This window comes from Marmota monax, unplaced genomic scaffold, assembly GCF_021218885.2.
Source record: "Marmota monax isolate L192 unplaced genomic scaffold, Marmota_monax_Labrador192_F-V1.1 WCK01_AAM20220418_F8-fsc00038, whole genome shotgun sequence".
Taxonomy (NCBI): domain Eukaryota; kingdom Metazoa; phylum Chordata; class Mammalia; order Rodentia; family Sciuridae; genus Marmota; species Marmota monax.
In genome coordinates, this window is record NW_026692498.1 from 360365 (window position 1) to 387782 (window position 27418).

At 60.0% G+C, this 27418-nt stretch overlaps 2 protein-coding genes across 12 annotated transcripts; both read right to left on the reverse strand.

The window, feature by feature from the left end:
• Window positions 1–158: 158 nt before the first annotated feature.
• On the reverse strand, window positions 159–8131 carry Sigirr (single Ig and TIR domain containing). Of its 9 annotated transcripts, none has more exons than XM_046445064.2 (10): window positions 8020–8131; window positions 3897–4062; window positions 2924–3122; window positions 2323–2456; window positions 2093–2233; window positions 1568–1711; window positions 1344–1446; window positions 1128–1278; window positions 754–940; window positions 159–481 (listed from the first exon to the last, which is right to left on the reverse strand). In XM_046445064.2, exons 2-10 carry the CDS (start codon window positions 3901–3903, stop codon window positions 318–320), a joined length of 1230 nt encoding a protein of 409 aa, XP_046301020.1. In that variant the 5' UTR covers window positions 3904–4062; window positions 8020–8131; the 3' UTR covers window positions 159–317. The 9 variants fall into 9 exon arrangements, with proteins under 9 accessions (XP_046301020.1, XP_046301017.1, XP_046301022.1 ...); XM_046445061.2 differs by having other exon boundaries at window positions 7992–8112; XM_046445066.2 differs by having other exon boundaries at window positions 3897–4059; window positions 7992–8091.
• A 562-nt stretch (window positions 8132–8693) lies between these two features.
• Window positions 8694–26762, reverse strand: Ano9 (anoctamin 9). 3 transcript variants are annotated; one of them, XM_046445777.2, is made up of 24 exons: window positions 26636–26762; window positions 21379–21453; window positions 19312–19431; window positions 19027–19172; window positions 17988–18037; window positions 17834–17892; window positions 17682–17755; window positions 17471–17605; window positions 17296–17392; window positions 17103–17163; window positions 16933–17015; window positions 14618–14722; window positions 14449–14541; window positions 14249–14285; window positions 14049–14160; window positions 11979–12036; window positions 11794–11891; window positions 11554–11696; window positions 11336–11488; window positions 10518–10665; window positions 9780–9881; window positions 9612–9705; window positions 9396–9508; window positions 8694–9303 (listed from the first exon to the last, which is right to left on the reverse strand). In XM_046445777.2, exons 1-24 carry the CDS (start codon window positions 26639–26641, stop codon window positions 9276–9278), a joined length of 2190 nt encoding a protein of 729 aa, XP_046301733.1. In that variant the 5' UTR covers window positions 26642–26762; the 3' UTR covers window positions 8694–9275. The 3 variants fall into 3 exon arrangements, with proteins under 3 accessions (XP_046301733.1, XP_046301732.1, XP_058435290.1); XM_046445776.2 differs by having other exon boundaries at window positions 14383–14541; XM_058579307.1 differs by having other exon boundaries at window positions 14383–14541; window positions 21430–21453; window positions 26636–26743.
• Window positions 26763–27418: the final 656 nt, after the last annotated feature.

Genomic DNA, 27418 nt, shown 5'->3' on the forward strand with positions numbered 1-27418 from the left:
ACCTCCAGCCAGGGATCAGGCAGGGAGCTTGGGGCTACTGAGCTAGCTCAGGATGGGAAAGAGGGAGAGAATGGATGGCCAGGCTGGAGACAGGGTTCTGGGGAGGACCAGAGGTAGGGTGGAGGGCTTGAAGAAGACACCAGCCAGAGGAGGCCAACAAGGCCTAGGCAAAAGCCAAAGGACTTTATTTTCTGGCATTCCTTCCCTGAGAGGCCCAGGGCTACAGGCTGGGGTTGTGGTCCTGCCTAGCAGAAACCTGCCAGCGCCCGCCCCCACAGCTGTCCCCTGTGGTCCTGTGCTCCAGGCTGGGGCCAGGGCTACACATCGTCCTCAGACACCAGGCAGTAGAAGTCTGTGCGAGCACTATAGTTTCGGGAGCCGAGGTCCGAGACATCCACCTCATTGCCGTGGCCCTCTCCCAGTGAGACACCACCTGTACGCAGTGGAGCTGGTGGCTCCCCAAAGACAGGTCCTTGTACACCTGCCAGGGACCACAAGGCATGAGGCTGGGCTGTCTACAGCCTGCCCCACTGCCTGGGGTTCACACCTGCTTACCCCCAGCCATGGTGGCACCAGAGGCCCAGGGAGGCCTTGGGCCACAGCAACTTCTGGGAGAGGCAGTGAGAAACTTCTGGGGCTGGGGTGGGGGAATCAAACCTCATGGGCTGCAGGGGCTTTCCATGGGGGGAAGTCCTCCACCCCTTCACCCCAGGCTGGGTGCCTCAGGTCAGGGATGGGGACGGATGGGCATACCCAGGTCTCCCTCAGGGTCAGGGTCCAGCTCAGGCTCCAGGGCCCCGCCCTCCACAGGGCCTCGCACGATCAGCATGGGGTCCTTGTCCTCCTGTAGCCGCGTCTGAGGGTCTCCCTCCACTGGCCTGTACTGCACCTTCCGCGGCAGCGCAAGCTGTAGCTCTTTCCAAAAGTCGGAGGAAGGTGTCTGGGGGCCAAGTGTGTGTGTGTGTGTGGGGGGGTGTCAGCGTGAATATGTGCATGCAAATCCGAAGCCCTGGCCACCCTGGTCCCAAAGAACAATGCCAGTGCTGACCCAGAGGTCCCCGGGTCTGGCAGTGTACTATCAACACCCCACCCTGCGCTTCCCACACCTCCTGCCCACCAGCGCGCACCACAGAGCCAGGCCTCCAGAGCAGCAGGGTCACCAGGTGGCGGTGCTGGCGCAGCAGGTGCAGCGCGGGGTGCGTGGGGTCGCGCCTCTGGCCCTCGAAGGTGACGAAGATGGGTCTGCGCGTGAGCTCCAGCAGTCTGCACAGGCCCTCCCTGCGGGGGTGGGACCGTCAGGCGCGGCGCGGCGCGGGGCCCCCCCCCATCCCGCGCGGACGCACCGGAAGCTGTGGCTGCACCAGGCCCGGCCCAGGAAGGCGTCTGAGAGAACCACGATGAGGCGGCGGCAGCGGCTCAGGTTCACCAGGAGGTCCGCCGAGGGCTCTGCGAACCGGCGCCGGAGGGAGCGCGAGTGAGGGGAGGGGCCCTCGTAACACGGGGGCGGGGCCAGAGGTGAGGGCGGGGCTCTGTGGGGGCGGGGCCGGCGGAGAGGGCGGGGCGCTACCCGCGTGAGGCAGGAGGTCGCGGTCATCCAGGAAGAGCTTGTAGCCGCGACGACGCTCCAGCTGTGGCTTCAGGATGAAGTTCACAAACTTGCGGTCCTCGGGACAGTCGCTGTAGGAGACGTAGGCGTCGTAGAGCTTCCCGTCTGTGGACAGTGGCCAGTCAGCCGCAGCCACTTCCAAGACCTTGTGTCGCCCTCTCCCCATGCCTCAGAGTCCCCAGGCCAGGCACCTCTCCCAACTTATACACCAGGTCCTGGACTTTTTCCCCTGCTTTCGACCCAAGCGCTGTGTCTGCTCTCCCGGGCCACACGGAGTCACACACCCCTTCCGGCTTGCGCACCCCAGACCCTCAGGGACTACAGCCTTCCTGCCCCTACCTGCAAGGAAGAACTCCCTCTACCCAGGGCTGAGCCTGGCCCTGCCTCTTCAGGACTGAGGGGGACACTGCTTCCTTTCTTGTCCCAGCGGAACCCAGCACATCCACCGCCCATGGGCACCATTCACCTCCACCTCCCTGAACTCACCGTTCACCTCCACCTCCCCGTAAGTGTCTTGGTACCAAAGTAGCACATTGAGGCGACACTTAACGTAGAGCAGCACAGCCAACAGCAGAGCCAGCAGGACTAGGAGGGAGGCCAGTACCGCAGCTACGTGGCCTGCGGGGCCTGTAGACAGTGTGGACCTGAATGGCTGCCCCTCCAGACTCAAGGTCCCTAGGTACCCCCTATCTTATGTCCCCATGTGCCCTCCTCACCAACTCTCTGGAGAAGGAAGGAAGAGGAGCTGACATTCTGGACAGAGCAGGTGTAGGCCCCATAGTCCTCATCGCTGGTCAAGTTGACCCCCAGAATACTGGATACGAGCATCTCTGAGAAGTTCGCCTTGACCCTGGGAAAACCAAGCTAAACTCTTGGGGCCTGAAAGCATCACTGGATGTCCCAGGGATCCTTCTGTCTGGGACTCATCCAGGAAGCTGCAGATTTGGGCTTCCTGGGTAGTTCTTGAGCCATAAGCTAAGAGAAATGGCCAGAACCTAGAAGCGTCTGTTCTAAGACAGTTACCTTAAAACTGAGTCTGGATCCAGGGGGCTCCTCTGAGCTCAGATTTGACTGGATGGTCAATACCTCACTCAAGTCCTAGGATTCTGATGGCACACACAGCCCTGGGCAGTCTATAAGATGAATGTCTACAGGGTCATGAAAATGCCAAGATCTGTCCCTGTGGTCACTGACCTTCATCTGTATCCACAGGGGCACTCTGCCCATGTCAGACTGGCCAGTCAGTATTCAGCCCATATCCAGGTGGTTACAGACAAGGGTGTGGTTGCTTTGACCCTGGACACCCCAGTCTCTTACCAGAAATCCTCATGGAGGACGTAGTCACTTCCATTGCCCAGTGGAAGCCCATCTTTTAGCCACTGGACTGAAGGCTGTGGGCAAGAAGGCCCAGGGACCACCCAAGCTGTGCAGTTCAGTGTGACTGTACTACCCAGGGAAGGCCCCAGGAGCTGGTCTTCAGAGGGGGAGAGGAAGTCAGGGGCCCTGTCACAGACTCCTGTAGAGAGAGGACACAGTGGGTCAGTTCATCCACAGGTGGTCTGTGGTCTAGGAAGACAAGGCAGCAGATGAGGGGTGTGCTCTGTGTTCCTGCTACAATCATCCATGAATCCCATGGGGACAGGACCTAGCATTTGACACTCTTCCCCCAACAGTGGCCAGTCTGTGTTCTGCCTGTCCTAGATGTGACCACCCTGTGCTTGGAGGGGACATTAGAAGGGAGGGAAGTGACACAGGATCCATCTGGCTGCTTGTCCATACAGGACATGAGTCCAGCCCCATTTCCCATCCTAGAAGAGGGTCACTGCACCCCTCACCTGGCCTGCCCCTGCTGGAGGAGGCAGGAAATGTGGACACCAGTGGAAAGGGCTGGGAACCCGCCTGCCTCCCTAAAGGCCCTGACCCTCTGGTCTTTGAATCAGGGTAATGAGCCCTGGCAGGAGGTCAGAGGAGTAGACTCCATCAGCTCAGTAATGTAGTCTCCCACCAGTCCTCATCTACCACCCCACACTGGATATCCATGCATTTCCCAGTGGAATTCCATCTCTTAGCCCCCATGCACCTGGTCTGTGGCCTTGGGACAGTGAGGACTTCAGGCTCAACCTCACTACCTGTCCTGGGCTCAGTGGCAAGGGCTGGGGCATGGAAGAGCAGAGGCCTTTGTACCCCGGGTGTGCATCCCAGTAGAGAGCGAAGGGCATGGCCTGGAGCCAGCCTGAGGACAGGAAGTGGGAGTCAAGACTCAATGCCTGTCCCTCTCTGACCCACCTACCTGCCATGGCTCTGGCCTGGGCCTCGTCAGGGTAGGCTGGACACTGGTGTCACCCCTGGCTCCACGGGGATCCTTAACCAAGCAGACTGGTCCACTGATGGCTAAGCAGGACCCCTCTCTGTTCTTGTGACCAGTTGGAGAGAGTTCCTGGACAGGTCAGAAGCTGCTGCCATCCCCAGGGAACAAATTAAACAGGAATGAGATGAGTTAACCGTTAGCCACAGGCTCACTGGCCCTGTACCAGGCAGCTGCCTTGCCACCAGGGTCAGCCTCATAGGTGCCAGGGGATCTCCCAGACAGCAGCATGGCCAGAGTAGGCACTGCTTCACAGGACACAGCGGGCAGGGAGGGGACACATCACACCTGTGGAGGCTCAGCAGGATCAAACTTGCATAGAGATATGGAGGGGCCTCCTGGGCACCCCTTCTCCTAGCTCCCAGCATGATCTCCCATACAGAGTCCTGGACTGTTCACAGTCCACAGCAGCCCACACACCTCATGACTCAAAAGGCTCTGCAGATCGGCCGTGGTGGCACACGCCTGTAATCCCAGCTCAGTAGTGTAGTCTCCCACCAGTCCTCATCTACCACCCCACACTGGGTATTCCTGGGCTTTACAGGCCTCCATGTACCTGGCTGAGGCAGGAGGATTGCAAGTCCAAAAACAGCCTCGGCAAAAGTAAGGCACTAAGCAACTCAGTGAGACCCTGTCTCTAAATAAAATACAAAAAAGGCTGGGGTTGTGGCTCAGTGACTGAGTGCCCCTGAGTTCAATCCTCCGTACCAAAAAAAAAAAGTCTCTACAGCATGAGCACATTCCTATCAGTCTGACCAGGGGTCTTTCCATAAGAACTTGGGAGTGGAGGTCAGTCCTAGGGAAGTCCTTGAAGCAAAAGAACTGACCACTGAGGGTCTGTGGAAGACTCGTCAGGTTGTGCCCTGATGTCAGAGATTGTGCCTTCAGCCCAGCAGGTCCCAGGACATCTCCTTTAGTGGCCTCTAGACCTCCCCAAGCTCAGAAGACCTTGAATCCCTGCAAAGGCAGCCTCAGACCCTCCTAGAAGTCAAGGCCAAACCACCAGGATATGACACAGCGAGGCAGCAGGTGGCCTCCCCACACCTCTTCCCCAGCACCCCCACACCTCTCTGGCCCCCACACACCTACACTGAGCTCACCTTGGCTGGCATGCACACATGCATCCTCTACACAGTATGCTTCCTACCACACACCCCTCCCACTATTGCACAGGGCTTAGGTGCACGCACCTCCCACACCTCCAGGGCACACGCTTGTGACGCTCCCACGAACTCAGGACCAAGAGCACCCCACAGCACACATGGCACCTCCTGCTGCGCCCACCCCCCCAACACACACACACACGTATATGCACCCCAAGCACTACGGGCCTCCCTCAGCCAGGCCCAGCTCCAACAATAGGCCCTAAAGCCACAGGCTCACTTAGAGCAGCAGCGAGGGCAGTCACCTGGTTCCAGCTCTTTCCTCCCAGGGGTAGCTGGTCACTGAGATCATTGCTTTGCTCTAGGAGCACACTCCACCTCAGCCAGGTCCCAGGGAGCGGCCACAGTACTGCAGATGCATCACCAAGCTCAGTGAGGACCTGGCTTTTGTTGATGTATTTTAATCAGAACTTTCCTAGTAGTTTCCTGGCCTTGCAGTCACATCCTCTCCTAACCCTAAACCCCACCCAGGCACCCACCCCTTCCCGGGGGCGGGCAATTGGTGGCTCTTGCCCCGCCTGCCTCGTTCTTCCTGTAACTCTGAGTCAGAGGGCCCCTTCCTTTGGGGCCTGTCCCAGCCCCCCAGGCACTGCACAGAGGCCCTATGCAGAGTGGATGTGGAGTGCTCACAGGAGCAGAGGTTCGGGATCTTGACAAGGAGATTCCTATCCAGAATCTCAGGAGAGACAGTGGGGCAGGAGGGCCACATTCAGGAGCAGAGGAGATGTCTCTTGCTCCCTGCAAAAGTGAGCATACCTAGGCACCTGTGACCTCTGATGTGCCTGGGTGAGGGATCCTTCAGAAACTCTGGGCCGATAATGAGGCCTAGAATGGGCTCTCTGATCCTCTCCCTGACCACCTCCCAGGCATAGCAGAGGGTCATGGCATCTTCGGGACCTTAGCTGCAGGCCGGGTCAAGGAGCACTCCCAGTTTTCCAGGTAAGGAGGCAGAAACAGGAGGCCACAGGCTCTGAGTGTAGGTGGAGGTCACTGCTGTCTCCTGCTGCACCAATGACTCTCCCAAACAATCCTGGGCTTTGGGGCCAGTGACAGGTAGTTGGCACTGCCATGGACCAGGAAGGGGTCTCCTCCAACACCTGGCCCTGCCATCACCTGCAGAGGGGGAGGGCCTCATCCTGGAGGACTCCCTTTCAGTCCCCAAGTGGGCCCAGCAGGGCAGTGTCCTCATTATAGCGGCAGGTTTTCTTATACCCAGGCCTACCCAGACCCAGGTGGCCTGGTACACAAGACCCTCAGGTGACTCAGGTGACAGCGCATCTTAGGCTCTGGGCTGGAAGAGCTGGAGGGAACATATGTGCCCCTCCAGCCTTGATTTCCTCAGTGCCTTTTTTTAATACCAGGGATAAAAAAATCCAGGAAACTTAACCACTGAGCCACATCCCCAGTCCTTTTTATTTTTCATTTTGAGACAGGGTCTCACTAAGTTGCTTAGGGCCTCTCTCAGTTTCTGAGGCTGGCTTTGAAGTTGCAATCTTGCTGCCTCAGACTCCCCAGCCACTGGGATCACAGGACAGCTATGGGATCACAGGCGAGCGCCACCACACCCAGCTCCTCAGTGCTTCTGACTTAGTATTTGCAGGTGCCTGATGGGCCATGATAACTGGTCGACTCTTCATGGAGGCAGTGTGGTGCTCCTCACATTGCAAGTCAGGACCCAGGCACAAGGACATTGAGAAGCACTCTGGCCAGAAGCAAAGAGGGAGGCCCTGCAGCACTGAAGCCTATGCCCCAGCCAGCCTCACCACCTCTAGAAGCCCTTGTCAAACTTTCTGAGACTCTGTGTGTGCATCTCTGTGTGTCCCTACCTCTCAGAGCCACCTGCTACCTTTGTGAATGGATGCCCCTTTCCTTCCTCCCTCTGCTAAGGTCCACCACGCCCCCACCACGCACCTCCAAGTCAACCATATCTCATGCTCACCCCGACAGCCTTTCTGAGGTGCTCCAGGTCCCCGGAATCGAAATCCAAGCCTAGCCCCTCACCCTGCAGTGCGCGGAAAGTGCCCGCGCCTCTGGAGCTCTACCCGCTCTGCTTCTTGGCTGAGCGCTGTGCGCCCTGAGCTGCAGCTCCCAGCCTGAGGTGGCCTGGCCCCGCGGGCCAGGGACGGCTCCCCTGCCCGCCCCGTCTGGCTTGCTGCTCAGCACCCCAGTCTGGGAGCGTCTCCTGCTCATCTCCCACGCGCGGCCCCTCTGCTACTACGTCGTACAGAGATCCCAGACGTCTTTCCTGAAGGAAGCAACCCGTGTATAGGCGGGTACAGGGTAAAAGCGGGTACAAGGACACTCAGCTCTCCCAGACCACGCCTCCGTGTGGCGCGCTCGGCCTTCCGGAGAGGTGCCCGGCCTTGGTACCGCTACCCTCCAAGGTGCAGTCAGCAGCTGGTTCGGGGACGCGCTGAGGGCGGGAGCGTGCAGACGGCGAGTCTGGGAGCGCCCCGAGGGCCGCAGAGCGCCGGTGGCGGACACTCCGCCAGGGACCCCCGCGAACCCCGGCCCCAGCCAGTTTACCCGTCCGCCCCGGGGCCTGAGGAGACCCCAGGTTTGGGATCCGGGCTGGCGGCGGGTGTGGGGTCCTCGGCTCTCTTGCACTGAGGGTCCCGAGGAAGCCACTGACCACGCCAGGCAGAGCGGGAAAAAGCAGCCCCCCACCCGCGAGGCCTTGAGGGGCCGGGACGCGGGCGCGCTCTGGCTTCCGGGCGACGCGGGAAGCCCGCCTGGCTCCCAGCCACTTCCTGCGGGGCCGCGCCCGCCGCCGCCCGAGGTTCTTCCGAGCCAGGAGCGCCCTGAGCCCCCAACTCCAGGCCTGGAACGACTCAAGAGGACGGCGACTTCCACTCACCTCCGCGGGTCTGAGTCGCGCCACTCACCTGCTGCCAGACCTGGGGCTCGCGCGGGGGCGGGGCAGCTCACCTGGCCCAGGTGCTCAGCAGCGACCGCCCTGGCGGTGGCGGCAGGTGCAGCCCCGCCCCGCGGCCAGGAGAGGGCGGACCCAAGTGTCCTGCTTTACCCCTGAGGCAGGCGCGGGAGACTGTCCTGGGCTCAGCCAGGAGCCCAGAGCCGCGCCACCCAGGCACAGAAACAGGAGCCAAACCGGCCCAACCCACCCGCAGAGAAGCTCAGAGCCCGAGGGAATCCTCGGAGATTCTGATGTCCCAAGGTGACTTTGTGGCCTTTCCCTACTACTCCCGCACTTACCTTTCCTCCAGGAAGCCTGTCTTGACCCTCATCCCACCTGTAATTGGCCCTGATGTCTTTTTGTACAATATTTATTTTTTAGTTGTAGGTGGACACAATATCTTTATTTTGTTTTTATGTGGTGCTGAGGATGGAACCCAGTGCTCATGCTGCTAGGCCGAGCTCCAAACCTGCACTCGGTCACATTTTCAAACCAGAGGAAGGCCAGACCACCTGAGGCTACTGAATACCTGATCTTCCACACTCTGGGCTTCTGAACTGCATATAGCCCAGGGCAGACATAACCCACCAGAAACCTGAAATCAACACTGTCATGTTTAATTTCAATCAACAACTCATAAATGAACACTGTGATGTTTAATTTTATTATAGAAAGTTCTACTGGCTGAGGGGAACCAGTCCCATCCAGTGGGGAGCCAGAACAGTGGACTTGGGGCTCCCCATCCTCCAGAATGGGGCAAAGCAGGATCTGGGGCCCAGATATCAGAAGGAAGCCCAGGAAACTTGGGCCAATTTTCATGCATTGGAACTGCATACGAAGTCCTCCCAATTCTGTGGGTGCCAGGATCACCCAGGATTCAGGTCAGGGTGGTCCCAAGCATGAGCCCTAACAGAGATGGAGCAGGCCCCACAGACACACGTGTATGGTTCAGAGATGACCCAAACACACATGGAACGCCTGTGACCCCCACATACTCGAGGGCCTCCCAGGACCCTCATATAGCCACGTATACATCGTGAACATGGACCCCTAAGACCACCCACCTATCACAGATCTCCTAGGACTCCACGTATACACAGCTTCTTACAAGCCCCACACACACTCGCACACACACACACAGCCACGGGCAGGGCCAGGACGTGGAGACAGTGACAGCTGCAGGATCAGGTCTCTGGCACCAGCACCTCTCCACCTGCTCCAGGTCGCCTACACATCTGTGCTCTTGGAGCTGGAGCTGGAGGTAGGGTGGGGTTGGTGGGGACCAGAGGCCAGAGGCTCTCCCCAGGTCTGGACCTGCCCCCACCCAGCCAGCTTCCGCCTGCCTACCCCATCTTATCCCGCAATATCCGATACTTCTCCTCCAGAACCTTGTTCTTCACCGACTGGGGAACATCAGGCACATACCACGCGGCAATAAGCTTGATGCACAAGGCCACATGCTGGGGGCAGGGATAGGAACACAGAGAGCCAGCGGGGTCACGGGCTGCACAGGGTCTGGAGGGTTGGGGGTTGGGAAGAGGGCCTTCGCCCAGGTCTCCCTACCTCAAAGAGGATGACGAAGGCGAGGCGGATGGCCAGGAGGAACCAGAACTGCTCTGAGAAGTTGTAGTCCTGTGCATTGCGGTAATCCCGGTACCTGGGGGAGGGAGGTGTCTGCAGCCAGGAGTCAGGAGTTCCGAGGGAATTCATGGGTGGTGGGGAGCTCCAAACCTGCACTCGGTCACATTTTCAAAGCCCTCTGTCTCAACAGGGTCCTGGAAGTCCTTGGTGTAGAAGACGGACAGGCTGTGGTTAACGTAACCCTTGAGGCAGCTGGGGAGGAGAGGAGAGAAACATGGGGCCAGGGTGGAGCCAGGGTGGCCTCTCATTCCCCAGGGTTGCTCCCAGGAGCTGCCCTGTATCTGGTGGGGGCACACCCCCAGCCTCTTCCACTTCCCTGTGTGTGGGGGTGGGGCACTGGTCTAGAACATGGCTGTGCCTGGGAGTCTAGGGATGGTGGAGGGGCCTCAGGAATGCTACCAGCTGCCTTCTCTGCCGGGGCCTGGACACAGCATTCCAGAGCCTGTCCCAGGAGACCAGTCTGCAGGCACACGGGCCTCTTGAGGGTCAAAGGAACTGGAGGTGGCTGAGCTCTGCCCTCCTATGCTGGAAGCAGGACACAGGAGGCCCACCTTTGGGAGGGGGTCATTCTGAGAGTGCCTGCTCACAAAACGTCTAGGGCCCAGACCAACCCCCTGTCAGGTCCAGTCAGTTATTTCTGGGCTCCAGCCAGGGTTTGTAGGCTGCTGCATAAAGGCAGTACATATCCCCCATGTCTCAGCCTCACCAAAGCCCTAGGTCACATTGACAGCATCCAGCCATTCCCAGGAGAGAGGGCCCAGGCTCCCCTGGGGCTTAGCAGTAATAGGGCCATTATCTCAGGGGTGTCTAGATGGTTTGAGGCCTTACTCTTCTGCAGACTGATTCCCCTGTCGACACGGGCCATAGCGGTACTTGTAGACGACTCGGGGGATGAACTCAGACGTGAAGGCAATGACCATCCCGTTGGCAATGACCGCCAGAACACCGATGGTCTCCAGCACCTGCAGCCAGGTCCCTGAGCCAGAGTAAGAGGGTGATGGGGTCTGGCTCCTAAGCCCCATTCTTTCGGCACCCCCCCCCACCAAAGGCTGGGGGCCTGAGTGCCACGGGGCCTTGTTACGGCTCTGCCCAGGGTACCCCACTGCAGTCATGGGGGCCAAGATGTTCACTAGGAAACCCCAGCTAAGAGTGCAGCCTTGCTCTACTTCCTGAACCCCACCTGACAGATGGGAGGAACTCCAGTGTCCCTCTCCATCTTCCTCCTAAGTCCCTCAGCCACCCCCAGACTGCTCCAGCCCTGCGCCCATCCCCTCCTGGGCAGGACCCCCACCCCTGAGCCCAAGGCTGGGGTTCCCACCCTCTCCCCACTTCCAGTCCCCCAGCCCCGCTGACACTGTCCATCTCAGTGTGGCCATGCTGGATGACTAACCCCTCTCCCTGCCAGGCCCTCAGAAGCCAGCTCTTCTGCCTGGACTCCCCAGCATGCTGCAAGCCTGCAGCCAGATGCGGGGCTCCAGGGAAGGGCTGCAAGGCACACCCTCCCTGCCTTTTCCTGAGCCCACCGGGCTCAACCCTTCCTGGGCAGACCCTAAGAAGGGCTGGGGGCCACTGTGAGATTGTTTCAAGGTGGCCTGGTGTGGGTCAACAGAGAGCCCATGAAGCTGCCCACGGCATCACGTCCTGACCGATGTCCTTGGCTTTGCGTGGCACCAGGCGCCGCTGCAGCCAGACCATCTTGACTGCATCCAGGCGGATCTCCACGAGGTTGCTGAAGAGCGCCAGCAGCGGAGCCAGGGGGAAGGCGGCCACAAAGATGGTGGTGAAGCCGTACTGGATCACTGCAGGGCAGAGGGGTCACCTGCGTGGCTGGCAGCACCTGCCCGCCCCACCCGCCGCCACATACTCATCTCCATGAACTCGTCAAACAGGCTAAAGGTGGTGACAGGGTTCAGTAGGTAGTTGCGCTGCCAGTCCTGGAGCTGGGGATCACAGGGCTGATGGCTGCGGGTGCAGGCTGTCATCAAACGGAACTTGTGGGCCAGCCACCTGTGAGCGGGGAGAGTGTGTGGGGTAGATGGGTAGCCCTAGGGGCCTAGAGCATCAGGGACGGGTGCTCCAGGAGGCAGGGCGGGCTGGTCCTCACGGGCGCAGGTACTCCATGCAGTTGCTCAGTGTTTGCTTCAGACCCATGATGATAGCCATCTGCACAAACAGGTCCATCATGCAGCCGCTGAGATGGCACTGTGGGGCAGGCACCAGGTCAGGGAGGGCCGAGTACAGGGGAGGAAGGGCACAGGGACAGAGTGACAGGGCTCAGGGCAGACAGACCTCCTCCAGCTTCCACAGACCAGCCAGGCGCGTGGACTTCCCAGGGTGACCATTGATCCTAGGGAGAAGAGTGATCCTAGGTGGGCATGGGGGCAGCACCCTGCCTCTGACAGGGTGGGCCATGGTCACCATAGGTGTGGAGAGACAGGAGAGAAGCGGGCCCAGCAGTGACAGACACCCGGGCCTGCGGGCCTGCCCTGCTTCCACAGACCAGGACATGCATTCCAGGCGAGGTCTGCTGGACCTGGCCTCAGTTTCTCCCCGTGCAAACCGCATGCTGTGTCATGTTGTTCAAAATCATCTGCTTTTCCTCAACACTACAGCAAATGCAAGCTATCTTAAACCAAAGGGGCTCAGGGCTGATGTTGAACTTGGGAAGGATCCCCATTATAGTTCACAGGAGCAATGACTTGAGATCATGCTGGAGCTACTTGCAAATGGGCAAGAAAACACAAAGTGTAAATAGTATAAATGTGAAAAGAAAAAAATCACTGTTTTAGGAAATATGATCATATGCCTGGAAAATCAAAATAAACCATTGAAAGACTAAGTGTCAAATCAACTGAGAGTCACCCAGAAAGAAGACACACGGTGTCAGGCTGCCTTGGCTTTGCTCTACGCAGCACAAGCCTGGAAAATGGGGCTGGAGAAAAGCTCAGTTACCCACACCAGAATGAAATTCACAAGAAATCTGTGGAGGGCTGGGATGTGGCTCCAGCGGTAGCGTGCTCGCCTGGCATGCGTGCAGCCCGGGTTCCATCCTCAGCACCACATACAAACAAAGATGTTGTGTCCACCGAAAACTAAGAAATAAATATTAACAAAAAAATTCCGTCTCTCTCTCTCTCTCTAAAAAAAAAAGAAAGAAGTCTGTGGACCTACATGAAGAGGATAGAGACTGTCCTAGGGAACACAAAGGAACGCAGAGGAGCCTTGTTCTTCGACAGGGAGGCTGAGGACTCATGTGTGGCATGCTCAAAGACAGCCTGTGGCTGTGCTACCCAACCTGTTGTGGCAGATGGCCTTGCAGGAGATTCTCCTGGGTTAGCTGCTGGGACCACAGGGGCCTCTGATCAGAGAGCACTGACACCATGAGACCAGGGTCTCGGGCTGGGATCATGGCTCAGCGGTAGAGCGCTCGCCTAGCACAGGCAGGACCCGGGTTCGATCCTCAGCACCACATGAAAATAAAGGCATTGTGTTGTGTCCATCTACACCTAAAAAAATAAATATTGAAAAAAAAAAGACCAGGGTCTCAGGGTGCCCTGGGCATCCGACGAGCCACACTTGAAGCACGGGCTCAGATGTGCAAGTGTGGATGGCGGAGCTGCATGTGGAGCCCCACCATCTGCCTGGAAAACCAGCCCAGTCCGTGTTCCTCAGCAGGAGTTCAGGCTCAAGAGGGTCACAGACGGGAAATGGATCCTTGGGAAGCAAGAGATCAAAGTCGATGAGAATTTAAGGGGGAAAGAAACCAATTGAGGGGCTGGGGATGTGGCTCAAGCGGTAGTGCGCTCGCCTGGCGTGCATGCAGCCCGGGTTCCATCCTCAGCACCACATACAAACAAAGATGTTGTGTCCGCCGAACACTAAAAAAAAATAAAAAAGGAAAAAAAAAAGAGACCAATTGACACCTTCAAGAAAGTACTGTCTAGGGCTGAGGTGCGGCACCACAAAGGAGAGAAAACAAAAAAGAACTCTTGGGGATGATTGTTAAAGTTTAAAAAAAAAAAAAAGAGAGAGAGTCAAAAAGACAGAGGGAGGAAGTCTCCCAGGCCGGACGGGCCAGGAGGAGGCCCTGGCCCCTGTGGGTCACCACAGGTGTGCCATGAACTGGCAGTGAGCGCACACCTCACAAGAGCTGAGCGAGCACAACCCAGATGGGAAGCAGACAGCGAGTTTACAAAAAGAAAGGCTCATCTTAAGCCAGGGGCCCAGGAGGCCGCCCAGGCCTGTGTCTGAGGCTCGGCCCCTGCGGAGGGCCCTGGATGCCTGGGTGGAGAACCTCAGTAGGGGCAGGGAGTGGGTCACTCTCTGGGTCTCCACGAGGAGGAGCAGCAGGGAGCACACCTGCCCAGGATGAAGGCGATGTAGACGAGGGAGGAAAAGTGGGCGAAGAACTGCAGGATGAAGAACCTGATGGTGAACTTCCTCTCCCGCTCCAAGAAGGTCCGGGGCTGCTCTGCAACAAGAGCATGCCTGGGGTCCTGCCAAGCACTCGGCTCCCGCCCACGCCCTCCTCCAACCAAGACGGCAGGGCCTCCACTCACCAAACTCACAGAGCTTCAGGGCCACAGCCTTGTTGACCTGGAGGAGGAGGGTGCCTGAGGGCCTGCCTGTGGCCTCCCACGAGACCCCCTCGCCTGTGGCCTCACACCACCACCACCCCCTGCCCGTCCCCGACCTTGGTCATGACGACGATGATCAGGTAGTGCACCAGGGCCCCTGTCACCACCACAGCCGTGGTCACCTGGTACTCCAAGAAGGGCAGTGTGCCGAGGAGGGCAGCGGCCAGCACACGGTAGACCACCAGCAAATGGGCCATGCCAATCATGAGGCAGATCTGCAGAGGCACCAGGGTGGGTGGGCAGGCACTCAGAGGAGCCACGGTCTCCACCCCACAGGGCTCCCGGGAGTACCATCAACACAGACAGGACCAGGATAACGGTGCTGCGCAGGTAAGAGTGCTGGTGAGGCCGGAGCTGGTAGTGGGGGCAGTTAATTAGCTGGAGCGCCATCTCCTCCTGCAGAGGACCCCAGATACACGCCTCAGACACAGGACACGGCCCAGACACAAGGCACGTTTCAGATACGGGACACACTTCAGACCTGGGACATGCTCCAAACAGGGGACCTCAGACAGGGGACATGCTCCAGATGGGACCCGCCTCAGACAGGGAACACACCTCAGACACGGGACACGCCTCAGATATGACACATGCCTCAGACGTGGACATTCCCTCAGATATGGGAACGCCCCAGAGAGAGGACACACCCCAGTCAGGGAACAGGCTTCAGACATGGGACATGCCCCAGGCATTGGTCATCTCCTCCTGAAGAGGACCCCAGATACACAGCTCAAGGGGACATGCCTCAGACATAGCACACACCTTAGCGAGGGAACAGGCTTCAGACATGGGACATGCCCCAGGCTGTTGGGAGCTGCCCTGGATGCAGACCTTCAAGTTCTGATGTCCTGGGGCACTGACCCCAGCTTGGACTGCAAGGCATGGCTCCAGGTAGAGGCGCCACCCGCAGGGGTTGAGCTACACTCACTGTGAGGATGGCCTGAGGCCTGAGCCAAAGCAACTCCATTTTTAAAACTCTGGTTTAATACCTTCAGTCTCACCAGGCACACCTCCAGTGTGGCCTCAGGCACAGACAAGTCACTTCCCCCTCCCTGATAAACACTCAGTGAAGCATCTGGCAGGCTGATCTCGCCTGATAGGAGGGAAAGGCGAAAAGATCAGGGTGGGGACCACCAGGCCAGATGCTTTAACCCCAGGGTAAATGAGGTCACTGAGAGATCCCGGGGCAGCTGGTAAGGATTGAAAGGGGGTCAGAAGCCCCAAAATTTAGTATAAATAATAGAGCAAAGGAACAGACATTCAGCCGGCCGACACGGATGCCCACAGCTGGAGAGCCTGGTGAGGACCTGGACTGACATCCCATCACTGTCACCGTCTGCTGATCCTCTATGTGGTCCTCACGGCTCTCAAACCCTATGCCACATCTTGACCCTGGTCTCCTTGGCCAGCCATCAGCTCCATCCCAGGAGAAGCCTGCCTTGGTCCCTGACCTGATCTCCACAGGCATCTGTGGACTTAGAGCCCAAGGCTTGAGACTTTAGATCTGGCACTTGAACCTAGCGTGCAGAGGGAATGTCTGTCATGAGCCTGTCATGATTAAGTGTGTTTGCAATGCTTAGAATTAATTAACCTAGAATTGTCTGCTGTGAATTAATTAATCTAGAATTATTTGCTGTGAATTGATTATGTCTATTGCCATGCCCAGCACTAAGAATTGTCATTCTCTTGATTAAGAACCTATAGAGTGGGCTGGGATTGTGGCTCAGCGGTAGAGCGCTCGCCTAGCAAGGGTGGGACCCGGGTTCGATCCTCAGCACCACATAAAAATAAAGGCATTGTGTTGTGTCCATCTACAAAAAAAAGAAAAAAACCTATAGAGTGAAATTGCATTGAGTGATTTGAGTGAATAAAGCATTGAAAAGGGCAGAAGTGCGTGGACATTCTTTATTTCTCCCCCTTGACTGCATGAGTCGCACCTTGGCCCATCACGACACTCACCTGTTCCTTTGTAATCCTACCCCTTTGCCCTGTTTGGGATAGAATGTTCCATGGAAACTCCCTTTGTGTGTCCCCTTCTCTGGCTCTGCCTTTGATCCCACTCAGCACATGAGATGGGTGTGGCCTTCCTAGATGTCAGTCAACCTGCTGACAGCAGACATCACAAAGCTAGACTCAACCCCCGGAAACCTGACCCTTTGCCTCATTTGAATGGCTTCTCCCCAATGAAAGGGTTCAGCACATGCTCCTGGCTCTCTCTCCTTCCATGGACCCCTAGGGTCAGAAGATCTATCACAAGACCCAAAGAAAAGGTATTCCTCTGTCTCTGCATGATCATTTCATGCAGCCCAGTTCACCTGGAGTGACCGTGTTTATTCATGGGACGCGACACCAGGCACTCATCATCTCCTCCTGAGGGGGACCCCAGATACACACCTCAGTGGGACACACCTCAGTGGGACTCACCTCAGACAGTTACACACCTCAGACCTGGGACAAGCCTCAGACATGGTGACACACCTCAGATATGGGTCATGGTTCAGACTTGGGGTCACAGGTCTCAGACATAAATACAGCTCAGACACGGAACATAGGTGTGGGCCACACGGACGCTGAGGCAGAAGGCCCTGGTCACAGGTCTGCCTCACCTGGTCCTCGTCCCACCCGTACAGGTCCCAGTGCAAGACCACACGGGCTCGTTGCCGCTTCCAGATCTCCAGGAACACGGTGGCTGCAGCAGGGTGAGGAGGGCATCATGGTCACCTGGGGACAGCACAGACTGGTGTCCCAGGTCCCTGGGGCACCCACAGCCACTTACCCCACAGAGCCATGAAGATGGCGAACAGCACGGTGCCCTCGTTGTCGAAGAGGTGGGTGAGCTAGGGAGAGGGCTGGTGGGCTTGGCTGGCCCCCACAGTGTCCCAGGGGAAGGGAGAGCCTGCTCCCCAGGCCCCACCGTCTGCTCCCACCTCTGTGCGCCCTGGCAGCCCTGGTGGCCCACAGTGACAAACCTTGGCAAACGTGCAGGTGCTGGAGAGCGGCTGAAAGCTGCGGCTCTGGTGGCCCAGGGGACACAGGAGGATATCCCGGGCCTCGCAGACCTCCTTGCTGGGGTACAGGGACAGGGCTGGCACTGGCTCCCCCTGCCCCTACCCTGGCCCCAGCCACGGCCCCCACCCAGCCCACCTGATCTGGCTGGCATCAAACAGGGCAAACCCACTCAGGAAGACGAGGAGGCCCACCAGCGCGGCGGGCACCAGCATGTAGGTGTACCAGCCCAGCCAGGCAAAGTACAGAGCCACCTTCTCCCCGAAGTAGTTCCTGCAGGCAAGCAGTGTCAGAATGCGGGGACGTGTGGTGGGTGTGCTGGGCACCAGTGACTCCTGGGCAGCCTTACCTGATGTCATCGATGGGCTGCCTGCGTGCCAGGTTTCTCCATCGGGCCCATTTGTTCTTCAGATCCTCCTCCCCCTGTCCCCAGACAAGTGGCATGAGCACCTCCAGCCCCGGGGTCCTGCCCTCAGGGCTCCGGGCCAGCCCACCCCTCACCTTGTGCAGTGGGAACCTGGCCTCAAAGATGCCGTCCTTCTTCAAATTCTCAAAGGTGTCTGGGGGTCACCAGGGGCCTCCGGTCAGGGCAGAGGAGAGCGAGGAAGGACCCCCTGCCCGGGCGCCCTCTCCCCACCTGCCTGACCCGCCTCACCGCCAGCTGCCGTCTTCATATTGCTCAAGATGAAGTTTACAATTCGGATTCTGAAACCCAAGATCGGGGTCAGGACAGCTCCACAAGGCTCGGGGACCCAGGCTTCCAGCTGACCAAGCCAAGAACCCACAAACGGGCTAGGATCCATCCCACCTTCCCCAAAGTCCCCCAGGATGGATCTGCTGGGGCCCCCTGCTCCCTGCACTCCCCCCTGCACATCCTCCCGAGACTTAGGTGCAGAAACCCTCTTTACGTCCCTGGGACCCATTTTGCCTATGCAGAAACAGAACTCGGAGAGGTTGTGTGACTTGCCCAAGGCCACACAGCCAGGCACTTGACTGCAGAGGCACACTCTTCCCGAGACAGACAGGGCCCCTGAATGCATGCCCCCAGGCCAGCTCCTCCTCTCAGTCCCTCAAGGTGCTGCTACTCCACTGAATACCCCTCACTCCTCGGGGAGACTGGCCATCTCTGTGTTCACAGATGCCCCTCCAGGGCCTCATAACCAAGTTCCAAGAGCCTCATCCAGAGGTGTCAGCTGAGCAGGCCGGCTGGGCTCTAGGACCCAGTCAGGGCTAAGCAGCGATGGATCAGGGAAAGGGAGGGTGAGCAGCGAACTTGGAATAGCAGGCTCCTGGGGACACAGGAGGCCCTTTCTGCTGGGCCTTTGGGTCTGCACATCCAGTGAGGGCCCCCAAGCTGGACAGGAGGGTCTGTGGGAGATGATGCCCTCACCGTGCGGGGCGGCTGGGGGGCTCTGGGCCTCTCCACCCTTCATAGCCACTCTGACTGTATCCCCGGGAGCTGGTCACATGTGCTTTCAGAATCCTCCGAGAGGTGGGACTGTCACCTCCCCTTGTCACAGGCATGGAACTGAGGCACAACTGTGGGGTCTGCCCTGCCGTGGCCTGTGCTGAGACCAGGTGGTTCCAGGCTGCCTCGCATGGCGGCCAGAGACTTGGGGACCTCTTTGCTCTGCCTGGACCAGGCACTGGGGTGGACAGGGGTCCTCCGCTCTAGTGCTGGGCATGGCCCTCACCTCGTGGTGTCTGGGACAGAGGTCGGCCTGGCCAGCTGAACTCCAGGGGTAGGACTGTCCGGCTCCATGAGGAGGGTGCGGTAGAGCTCAAAGACACTGTTGTGGGCGCGGATCCCAAAGAACACCTGCTTCTGGCCCTCTCTCTCCTGGGGGAGCAGTCAGAAGGGACCTCCATTTCACCTGGAGCCCTCCCTTCACCACCTGTCCCCTGCACCTGGGCACAGGCCTTGGTCCCATCCCCAGGACTCTCTGGCCCAGAGACCCCTGCCACCAGCCAGCAGCCACCTTCACGTGGAAGCCCTTCCTCCTGAGCTCCTCCAGGAACCCACGCAGCCGCTGCCTCTGATCCTGCTTCTTCTGGGTGTGCTGAGCAGCCACGAGCACAAAGTCCCACTGCTCGGGGGCCTGGGGAAGACAGCGTGGGCTGGGCCAGTGCAGAGAGGGGGCCAGGGACAGGGCAGGGGAGGGACAGAGAGGGAGGGGGCCAGGGACAGGGCAGGTGAGGGACACAGAGAGGGAGGGGGCCAGGGACAGGGCAGGGGAGGGACACATGAGGGAGGGGGCCAGGGACAGGGCAGGGGAGGGACACATGAGGGAGGGGGACAGGGTAGGTGAGGGACACATGAGGGAGGGGGCCAGGGACAGGGCAGGTGAGGGACAGAGATGGAGGGGGCCAGGGACAGGGCAGGTGAGGGACACAGAGAGGGAGGGGGCCAGGGACAGGGCAGGGGAGGGACAGAGAGGGAGGGGGCCAGGGACAGGGCAGGTGAGGGACACATGAGGGAGGGGGCCAGGGACAGGGCAGGTGAGGGACACATGAGGGAGGGGGCCAGGGACAGGGCAGGTGAGGGACACATGAGGGAGGGGGCCAGGGACAGGGCAGGGGAGGGACACATGAGGGAGGGGGCCAGGGACAGGGCAGGGGAGGGACACATGAGGGAGGGGGACAGGGTAGGTGAGGGACACATGAGGGAGGGGGCCAGGGACAGGGCAGGTGAGGGACACATGAGGGAGGGGGCCAGGGACAGGGCAGGTGAGGGACACATGAGGGAGGGGGCCAGGGACAGGGCAGGTGAGGGACACAGAGAGGGAGGGGGCCAGGGACAGGGCAGGGGAGGGACACATGAGGGAGGGGGCCAGGGACAGGGCGGGTGAGGGACAGAGAGGGAGGGGCCAGGGACAGGGCAGGTGAGGGACACAGAGAGGGAGGGGGCCAGGGACAGGGCAGGGGAGGGACAGAGAGGGAGGGGGCCAGGGACAGGGCAGGTGAGGGACACATGAGGGAGGGGGCCAGGGACAGGGCAGGTGAGGGACACATGAGGGAGGGGGCCAGGGACAGGATGGGGCAGGTGAGGGACACATGAGGGAGGGGGCCAGGGACAGGATGGGGCAGGTGAGGGACACAGAGAGGGAGGGGGCCAGGGACAGGACAGGTGAGGGACACATGAGGGAGGGGGCCAGGGACAGGGTAGGTGAGGGACACATGAGGGAGGGGGCCAGGGACAGGGCAGGGGAGGGACACAGAGAGGGAGGGGGCCAGGGACAGGGCAGGTGAGGGACACATGAGGGAGGGGGCCAGGGACAGGGTAGGTGAGGGACACATGAGGGAGGGGGCCAGGGACAGGGCAGGTGAGGGACACATGAGGGAGGGGGCCAGGGACAGGACAGGTGAGGGACACATGAGGGAGGGGGCCAGGGACAGGGCAGGGGAGGGACAGAGAGGGAGGGGGCCAGGGACAGGGCAGGTGAGGGACACATGAGGGAGGGGGCCAGGGACAGGGCAGGGGAGGGACACATGAGGGAGGGGGCCAGGGACAGGGCAGGTGAGGGACACATGAGGGAGGGGGCCAGGGACAGGGCAGGTGAGGGACACAGAGAGGGAGGGGGCCAGGGACAGGGCAGGGGAGGGACACATGAGGGAGGGGGCCAGGGACAGGGTAGGTGAGGGACACATGAGGGAGGGGGACAGGACAGGTGAGGGACACATGAGGGAGGGGGCCAGGGACAGGGCAGGTGAGGGACACATGAGGGAGGGGGCCAGGGACAGGGCAGGTGAGGGACACATGAAGGAGGGGGCCAGGGACAGGGCAGGTGAGGGACACATGAGGGAGGGGGCCAGGGACAGGACAGGTGAGGGACACAGAGAGGGAGGGGGCCAGGGACAGGACAGGTGAGGGACACATGAGGGAGGGGGCCAGGGACAGGGCAGGTGAGGGACACATGAGGGAGGGGGCCAGGGACAGGGCAGGTGTGGGACACAGAGAGGGAGGGGGCCAGGGACAGGGCAGGTGTGTGACTCGGGGACGATGAGGAACAGGTGGGACCCAGCCTGGCAAGTCCAGAAGTTCCCACCTCACATGTGCCCATTTCCTCCAAGGGGAAGCTCTCCCCTTCTGTCCCTACCAGGATCCGGAGGCTCTCTTCCTCCTGGAGGAGAGACAGAGGGAAGGACAGATGAGGGTAGGAGAAGGTCGGGTCCCTGCTGGCTCCTTCCTGCATCCTCTGAGCCCCAACACCTTGGAGGTAAGACCCCACACATCCAGAACTAGAGGCAAGGCCAGAATCAAGTTGGCCAGTGGCCAGGTGATTCCGGCTGCATGAGGCCGAGGACACAGCCAGCAGGGTCGTGGTGAGAGGTGAGGCTCCACCAGGTAACCAGCCAGGAGAGGTGCAGAAGCAGCCTTGGGGCCTAAGCGCGCCTGCTGAAGCCGCAGGAAGTGCACCCAGGGGATTCACACACCAGGAGCCCCAACAGCCAGGACCAAGAAGAGGTGGGAGCCTAGCGACGGGGGAGACGCAGATTGGCCGGTGAGGCAGCTGCGCTGGCCTCAGGGATCTGGCTACAGACCCAGCTGAGTGCTGCTGGCTGTGAACATTGGTGCAGGAACTTGGGGGACAGAATGGGGCAGGTGTGGACATGGGGAGGGAGGGGGCCAGGGCCACACTGACTTGAGCACCCTGAACCCTCCAGCTGGCCATCTTCCCTCAAGGACACAGACAGGGGGGCTCATGGTGGCTGTAGGATGGATCTGGTTCAGGCACTGCTAAAGGACAGAGGTGCTGGCATCAGCACGTGAGCCTCAGGACCTGCGGTGGCTGATGCCAAAGGGGTAAGCATCGGCCCTCCCTCCAGCACACCCAGTAGCGGTCCTCCCGTTGCATGTGACCCTCCTGCTGCGTGGGTCCCTCCTGCTGCGTGGGACCCTCCTGCTGCATGGGACCCTGCTGCTGCTGCATGCAACCCTCCTGCAGCAGTGAAAAGCACTGACAAATGTGGCCCTGCTTCTGGGACACTTCTAGACAGGAGGTACTGCACCACAATGCAGCAGGTAGAGAGCAGGAAGGGTGCTGTGCCAGGTCTAGGTGGGTCCTGGGTGCTAGGCTGGTGGGACTCATTTCCTCCCAACTAGCAGGAAGGCATCTGAGCCTGGAGCTCAGCTCCTTCATGGAGTGGTGGGAGCGAGCTGGGGCCAGGGGGGAGAAGAGATCACCAGGTGGTCAGAGCAGGTCCAGCCTTCCCAGATTTACTGGTGGGCTAAGAGAGCTGCTCCTAGGCAGAAATGCTGACTTAGGAAACACAGCCTAACTGACCAAGAGCTTTATGAGACACATAGTACGTCCTGAGGCCATACATGGGTGAGAGGGGCCTGCCCACGTCCTAGTGGGCAGCTGCTGGGCAGGCATGGGCCTCACAGCATTGCTGTCCCTGGGGCAGGGACCCTGGCTGGTGTCCTTCCAAGCACCACACCCTTTCTCTCCTAGTGACACCTGAGGACTAAGGGGATGGGGAGGACTAAGGCCCAGCTGCTTCCCACCAGGCCTGACTCACCTGGCCTCCTGCCAGACCCCCTCCCCGTGCTGCAGGTGCCCCTCCACCGTCTCCTCCTGTGCTGCAGGTGTCCCTCCACGGTCTCCTCCTGCCAGGCCTCTGTTCCTCTGGGCCCCGAGCTGCACTCCCTCCCCTTCCCCAACCACATTCCTGCAACCTCCTCCAGAAAGCCTCACTCCAAGGGCTGCCAGGGAACATAGGGGCCACTCAGTCACATTCAAAGCTCAGGGAAACAAGAGATGCTTTTTAGTGTGAGTATATTCAGTGATGGCCTGGGATGTACTTATACTGGGAAAAAAACACGCTTCTCTGAAATTCATTTGTAAGACGGTTCTGCTTTTGATCTGGTCTGGCTGGTTGTAACCGCACTCCAACACCACACACTGCACACACACCAGGAGTGGGTCCAGGGCAGGACTGGGTCTTCCTGCTCTCTCCCTCTGCCTCAGGCTCAGAAGCCAGGAAATGCTTCCAGTCCAACCAAGAGAGTGAACTGAGTCCTCGGGGGTCAGGGCTGACCCAGACATGGCTCAGGCCCACAACCACCCTGCAGCCCCTTCCCTCCAACGCCCCACTCAGATGCCAGGGCACACCCCACCCTCTGCCAACAGCCCACTACACCCGCGCCCAGGTGTGTGCAGTAACTGGACTTTTCCCCATCCTGGGTCAGGGAGGAACCTGAATTCCCAGAAGGACAGCCTGGCGGGGCGGGCACCTGCACCCGGGCCGCGAAAGTGGGTGTGGCCACAAGCCAATGGGACAGGTGAGTCGGGTAGACTGTGGCCTGCTCACCACCATGGCTCCGTGCCACGTGGGATGAGAGTGAAACGAATCCTCACGAGCTGACCTCAGGCCCTGTGGAGCCCCCACCCTGTGCCCTTGTGTCCAGGACCCTCAACCCCAGCATGGGCTCAAAGATGAAGAACAAGTGAGACAAACAGGGCAGGGGCCAGGAATGGGACCGGAGGGGCCCCCGAGACCCCAGACCAGGAGGAGCCCGAGAAGAGGGGAGAGTCCACAGGGCACCTCAAAGGTCAGGGTAAGAGGCTGTTTTGGGCCTGAGAATCGAGGCACAGCGACCCCGACCCCATAGATGCTGCACAGTGGAGGGGGTGCCCGCAGCCCAGACAGGCATTAAGCGGTCACTGGATAAGGAGGCCCTCGGGGTGCAGCGCCATCAGCTCTGGCTACTCTCAGCCGCCACCTCAGCTTTGGACAGCAGCCCCTCCATCAGCCAGATCAGATGTCCACTGGCTCTGGTCCAGCACCCTCCGCCCACCTGAGGCACCAGATCCCGACATCCTGCTGCCTGTATACTAGGCTCACCACTCCTCGCCCTGGCCACAGCCCCCGGCCTCCAGGGTCACGCTGCCCCTCTGCCCTTCTGTCCTACAGGACCATGGTCCTCTGGTCGCAGGCCTGACTCCCATGGCTTCTCAGTGTGGCCACTGGGCCTTTGTGAGTGGGAGCCCAGCCTGCCTGAGGTTGCCCCACCTCCAGTCCAGCAGACTGCTCAGGGCACGAATCAGGGTGCCCAGGACCTGTGTCCTCATCCACTGGACTCCCTCCAGAAGACCAAGACCCCAGGTTCCAGGCCCCAGGGCAGGGACAGGGCTGTCCCCAAGCTGGCTTTTGTACCCCGTGGACATCACCCACTGGCTCCGACGTGGAAGCCTAACATGCAGCAGTCCAGTCACCCTCCTTCCTCAGCGCCTGTCCCCGCTGTGGCCCTGTTCAGCCTACAGGCCAGGCGGGCAGGCTGCGTGATCCGCACACATGACGCCATTCTGGCTGCAGAGGACGGCTGTTGGCTCCCTCTCCCCGGGCCACCTCGCTGAGGGCTACAGGGTGGCTCTGGCCAGTGCCCGGGGCCCTTGGGGCTCGAGCCCTTGATCACTTTGCAGCTTCACCGTCCTCCAGGGGCCCACCCCCACCATCACACAGCAGCACAGAGGCTGCCCAGGGCTCCACCTGCCCCGCCCAGGACCCTCTGACCTCCCTCCCTGAGAGGACCCACCTGCCTCCTCTGAGCCACCGAAGCCATCTGTCTGTGTGCCCACTCACCCATCCCCAAAATACTGATGTGGTAGCTGGCTCTGTGCTGCCCTTAAGGGCAGTGCCCGGTGTGAGCGGAGGCTGGGGCCGGAGGGGCAGGCGTCTACTTGGCAGGGAGGTGGTCCAGAGTCTGGCCTTATAGGGCAAAAGGTTGTCAAGAGGCAAAAAAAGTGGAGGCAGCATTCCTGAGAGAAATGTGCATGGGCCAGCCCTGAGGGTTAGGGTGCAATTCGTGTCTGGGACAAAGTCCTCAGCACCTCTACAGACTTAGCAATTAATACTCCCAGGGACTCAGTTCTTAGCACCTCTGAGGATGAGGTAGTTACCACTCACTAATTTAATTCCTCTTTTTAAAAATATTTTTTCATATGTTGATGGGCCTTTATTTTGTTCATTTATTTATATGTGGTGCTGAGAATCACACCTAGTGCCTCCACATGCTAGGCATGCACTCTACCACTGAGCCACAACACCAGCTCCCTCATCTAGTACTTCTGAGACTTGATATTTCCTAATCCCAAGGACTGGGTCCTAAGCACCTCTGAGGACAAGGTAATTGGCACTCCTGGCAGTTCACTAAAGGATTGGTAGTTGACTAATCCCAAGGACTAAGTCCTCAGTACCTCCAAGGAACTCAGTCCTCAGCACCTCTGGGGACTTTGTAGTGACTACTCCTGGTGAATCAGTCCTTAGCACTTCAGCTTTGCAGAAGCATAAAGGGCAAGCAAGGAGCCACCAGGAGGTAAGCCCTCCCTGGGCCTGAGGATGGCACAAGCCAGATCAGGGAAAGCTGGTCAGGCAGCTGGGAGCTGGGACTTCAGCAGCAGCAAAGGGGAGCCATGGAAGGAATGAGAACAGGGGAGGGCATGCTCAGACCCAGCCAGCGGTGGGGACCACCAAGTCTCTGAGTTTCAAGGACTGATTCGCTCTCCTCAGCCAACAGGGCTGCTCCCCCACTCATCCCTAGCCAGCCCAACCACTCCACCCCAGGGTGGACTGTCAGGGAGGAAAGGCTGGCGGGGGGCCCTGGGTCAGGCCAAGGGCCTCCACAGTATGGCCGGGCAGCCAGATGGAGGAAGGGCCAGTGAGAGCCCTGGGTGGAGGTGGTGGGAGCGGCTGCCAACTCGCCCACTCCTGGAGGCCTGGAGGCCACCTGGGAGGCTGGTTTCACTCTCCACCCCCACTCAGACCTCCTCCCTGGGCCGCCAGGGGCTGGCTCCAGCCCAGTTGACACCTTGGCGGGCAGGGAGATGGGGTGTCTTCCTGGAGTTCCTCAACCCCACCTCTGCTCTGCCCCAGAACCAGGATCCAGCAGCCTGCAGTGGGCCTCTGCCTGGGCAGGACCCTCCCAGAGCACAGCCACATCCTCCCAGCCACACAGGGCCTCCCACCAGAGCAGCCCCTGCTTGAGCCCCTCCCCCAGGTACCACCTTCAGAGCAGAGCTGCCGTTCTGGAGACCACACCAGCACCCCAGGCACCTGGAGGACTGTGGCCATGAGGTCAGGGTCACACCGCACCAGGAGCCCAGGCTGGGGGAAGGAAGCTGCCCGCGTGCGCCCCAGCCCAGGCCAGACTGACCCCGGGGGTCCTGTAGCTGACTCTGCCTGGCCCAAGCCACCCACACTCCACCTGGCAAGCTGCTGGGCCCCTCTACAGGCACCTTCCTGGCGAGGGTGGCGGCCACCACAGGGGTGGGGGCTGCAGACCCGCGGGGCAGGGCTCACCTGCATGCTGGCTGTGCACACTGTCCTGGAGTCTGGTTGGGCTGCTGGTCACAGTGCCGGCAGGAGAGTGGCTGGCTGCAAGGCGCAGGCTGGCCTCCCTGACTTCCGTGTGGGACGCACCTTCCCTCTCTCCTCTGCTGCCGCGCCCAGGTACACTGGGAGGAGCCTGAGGCTCAGCCAGGAAAGCCCCTCCCAGCCCCCCAGGAGCCTTGGACATCTTCCTGGGAACCTGGGGATGGGCGGGAACAGCAAGAAGGGAACCCCAGGTCAGAACTCTCCTAGAGCCTCGATTGCCCTCCCCTGCAGCAGGCTCAGGATGGGACTTCCTGGCACCCCCTTCTGGGGGAAGCAGGGTGGGCAGAGAGGGCACAGAGCACCAGGTCAGAACCCAGACCCCAGGACAATTCACCCCCATACTCCCTCCATAGTCCAACTCCTGGCACCCCAAACCTGGCCTGTGTTCCCCCAGAAGGTAATCTGGGCCAGGGGGAGACACCCCAAAGCCAGCTGCTTCCCCCACCAGAGCCTCTGCCCTGGAGGGAGGGTGGTGTCATCTTGGGGCTGGCTAGGAGGGAAGGGTTTGCCACACCCTGAGGTCTTGAGAGCAGCAGCTGGAGAGGCTCTGGGTGGCCTGAGTGACCAGCCTGTGGGCGTGGACAGGGTTCACAGAGGAGGGGGAGAGTGGAGTGCCCTGAGGGAGCTCCGTACAGGCTGGTGGCGCAGAGGATGGGCACCATCACGGTGCTGCCAGAAGGCCCAAGCTGAACATGCAGGCCTGAGAGT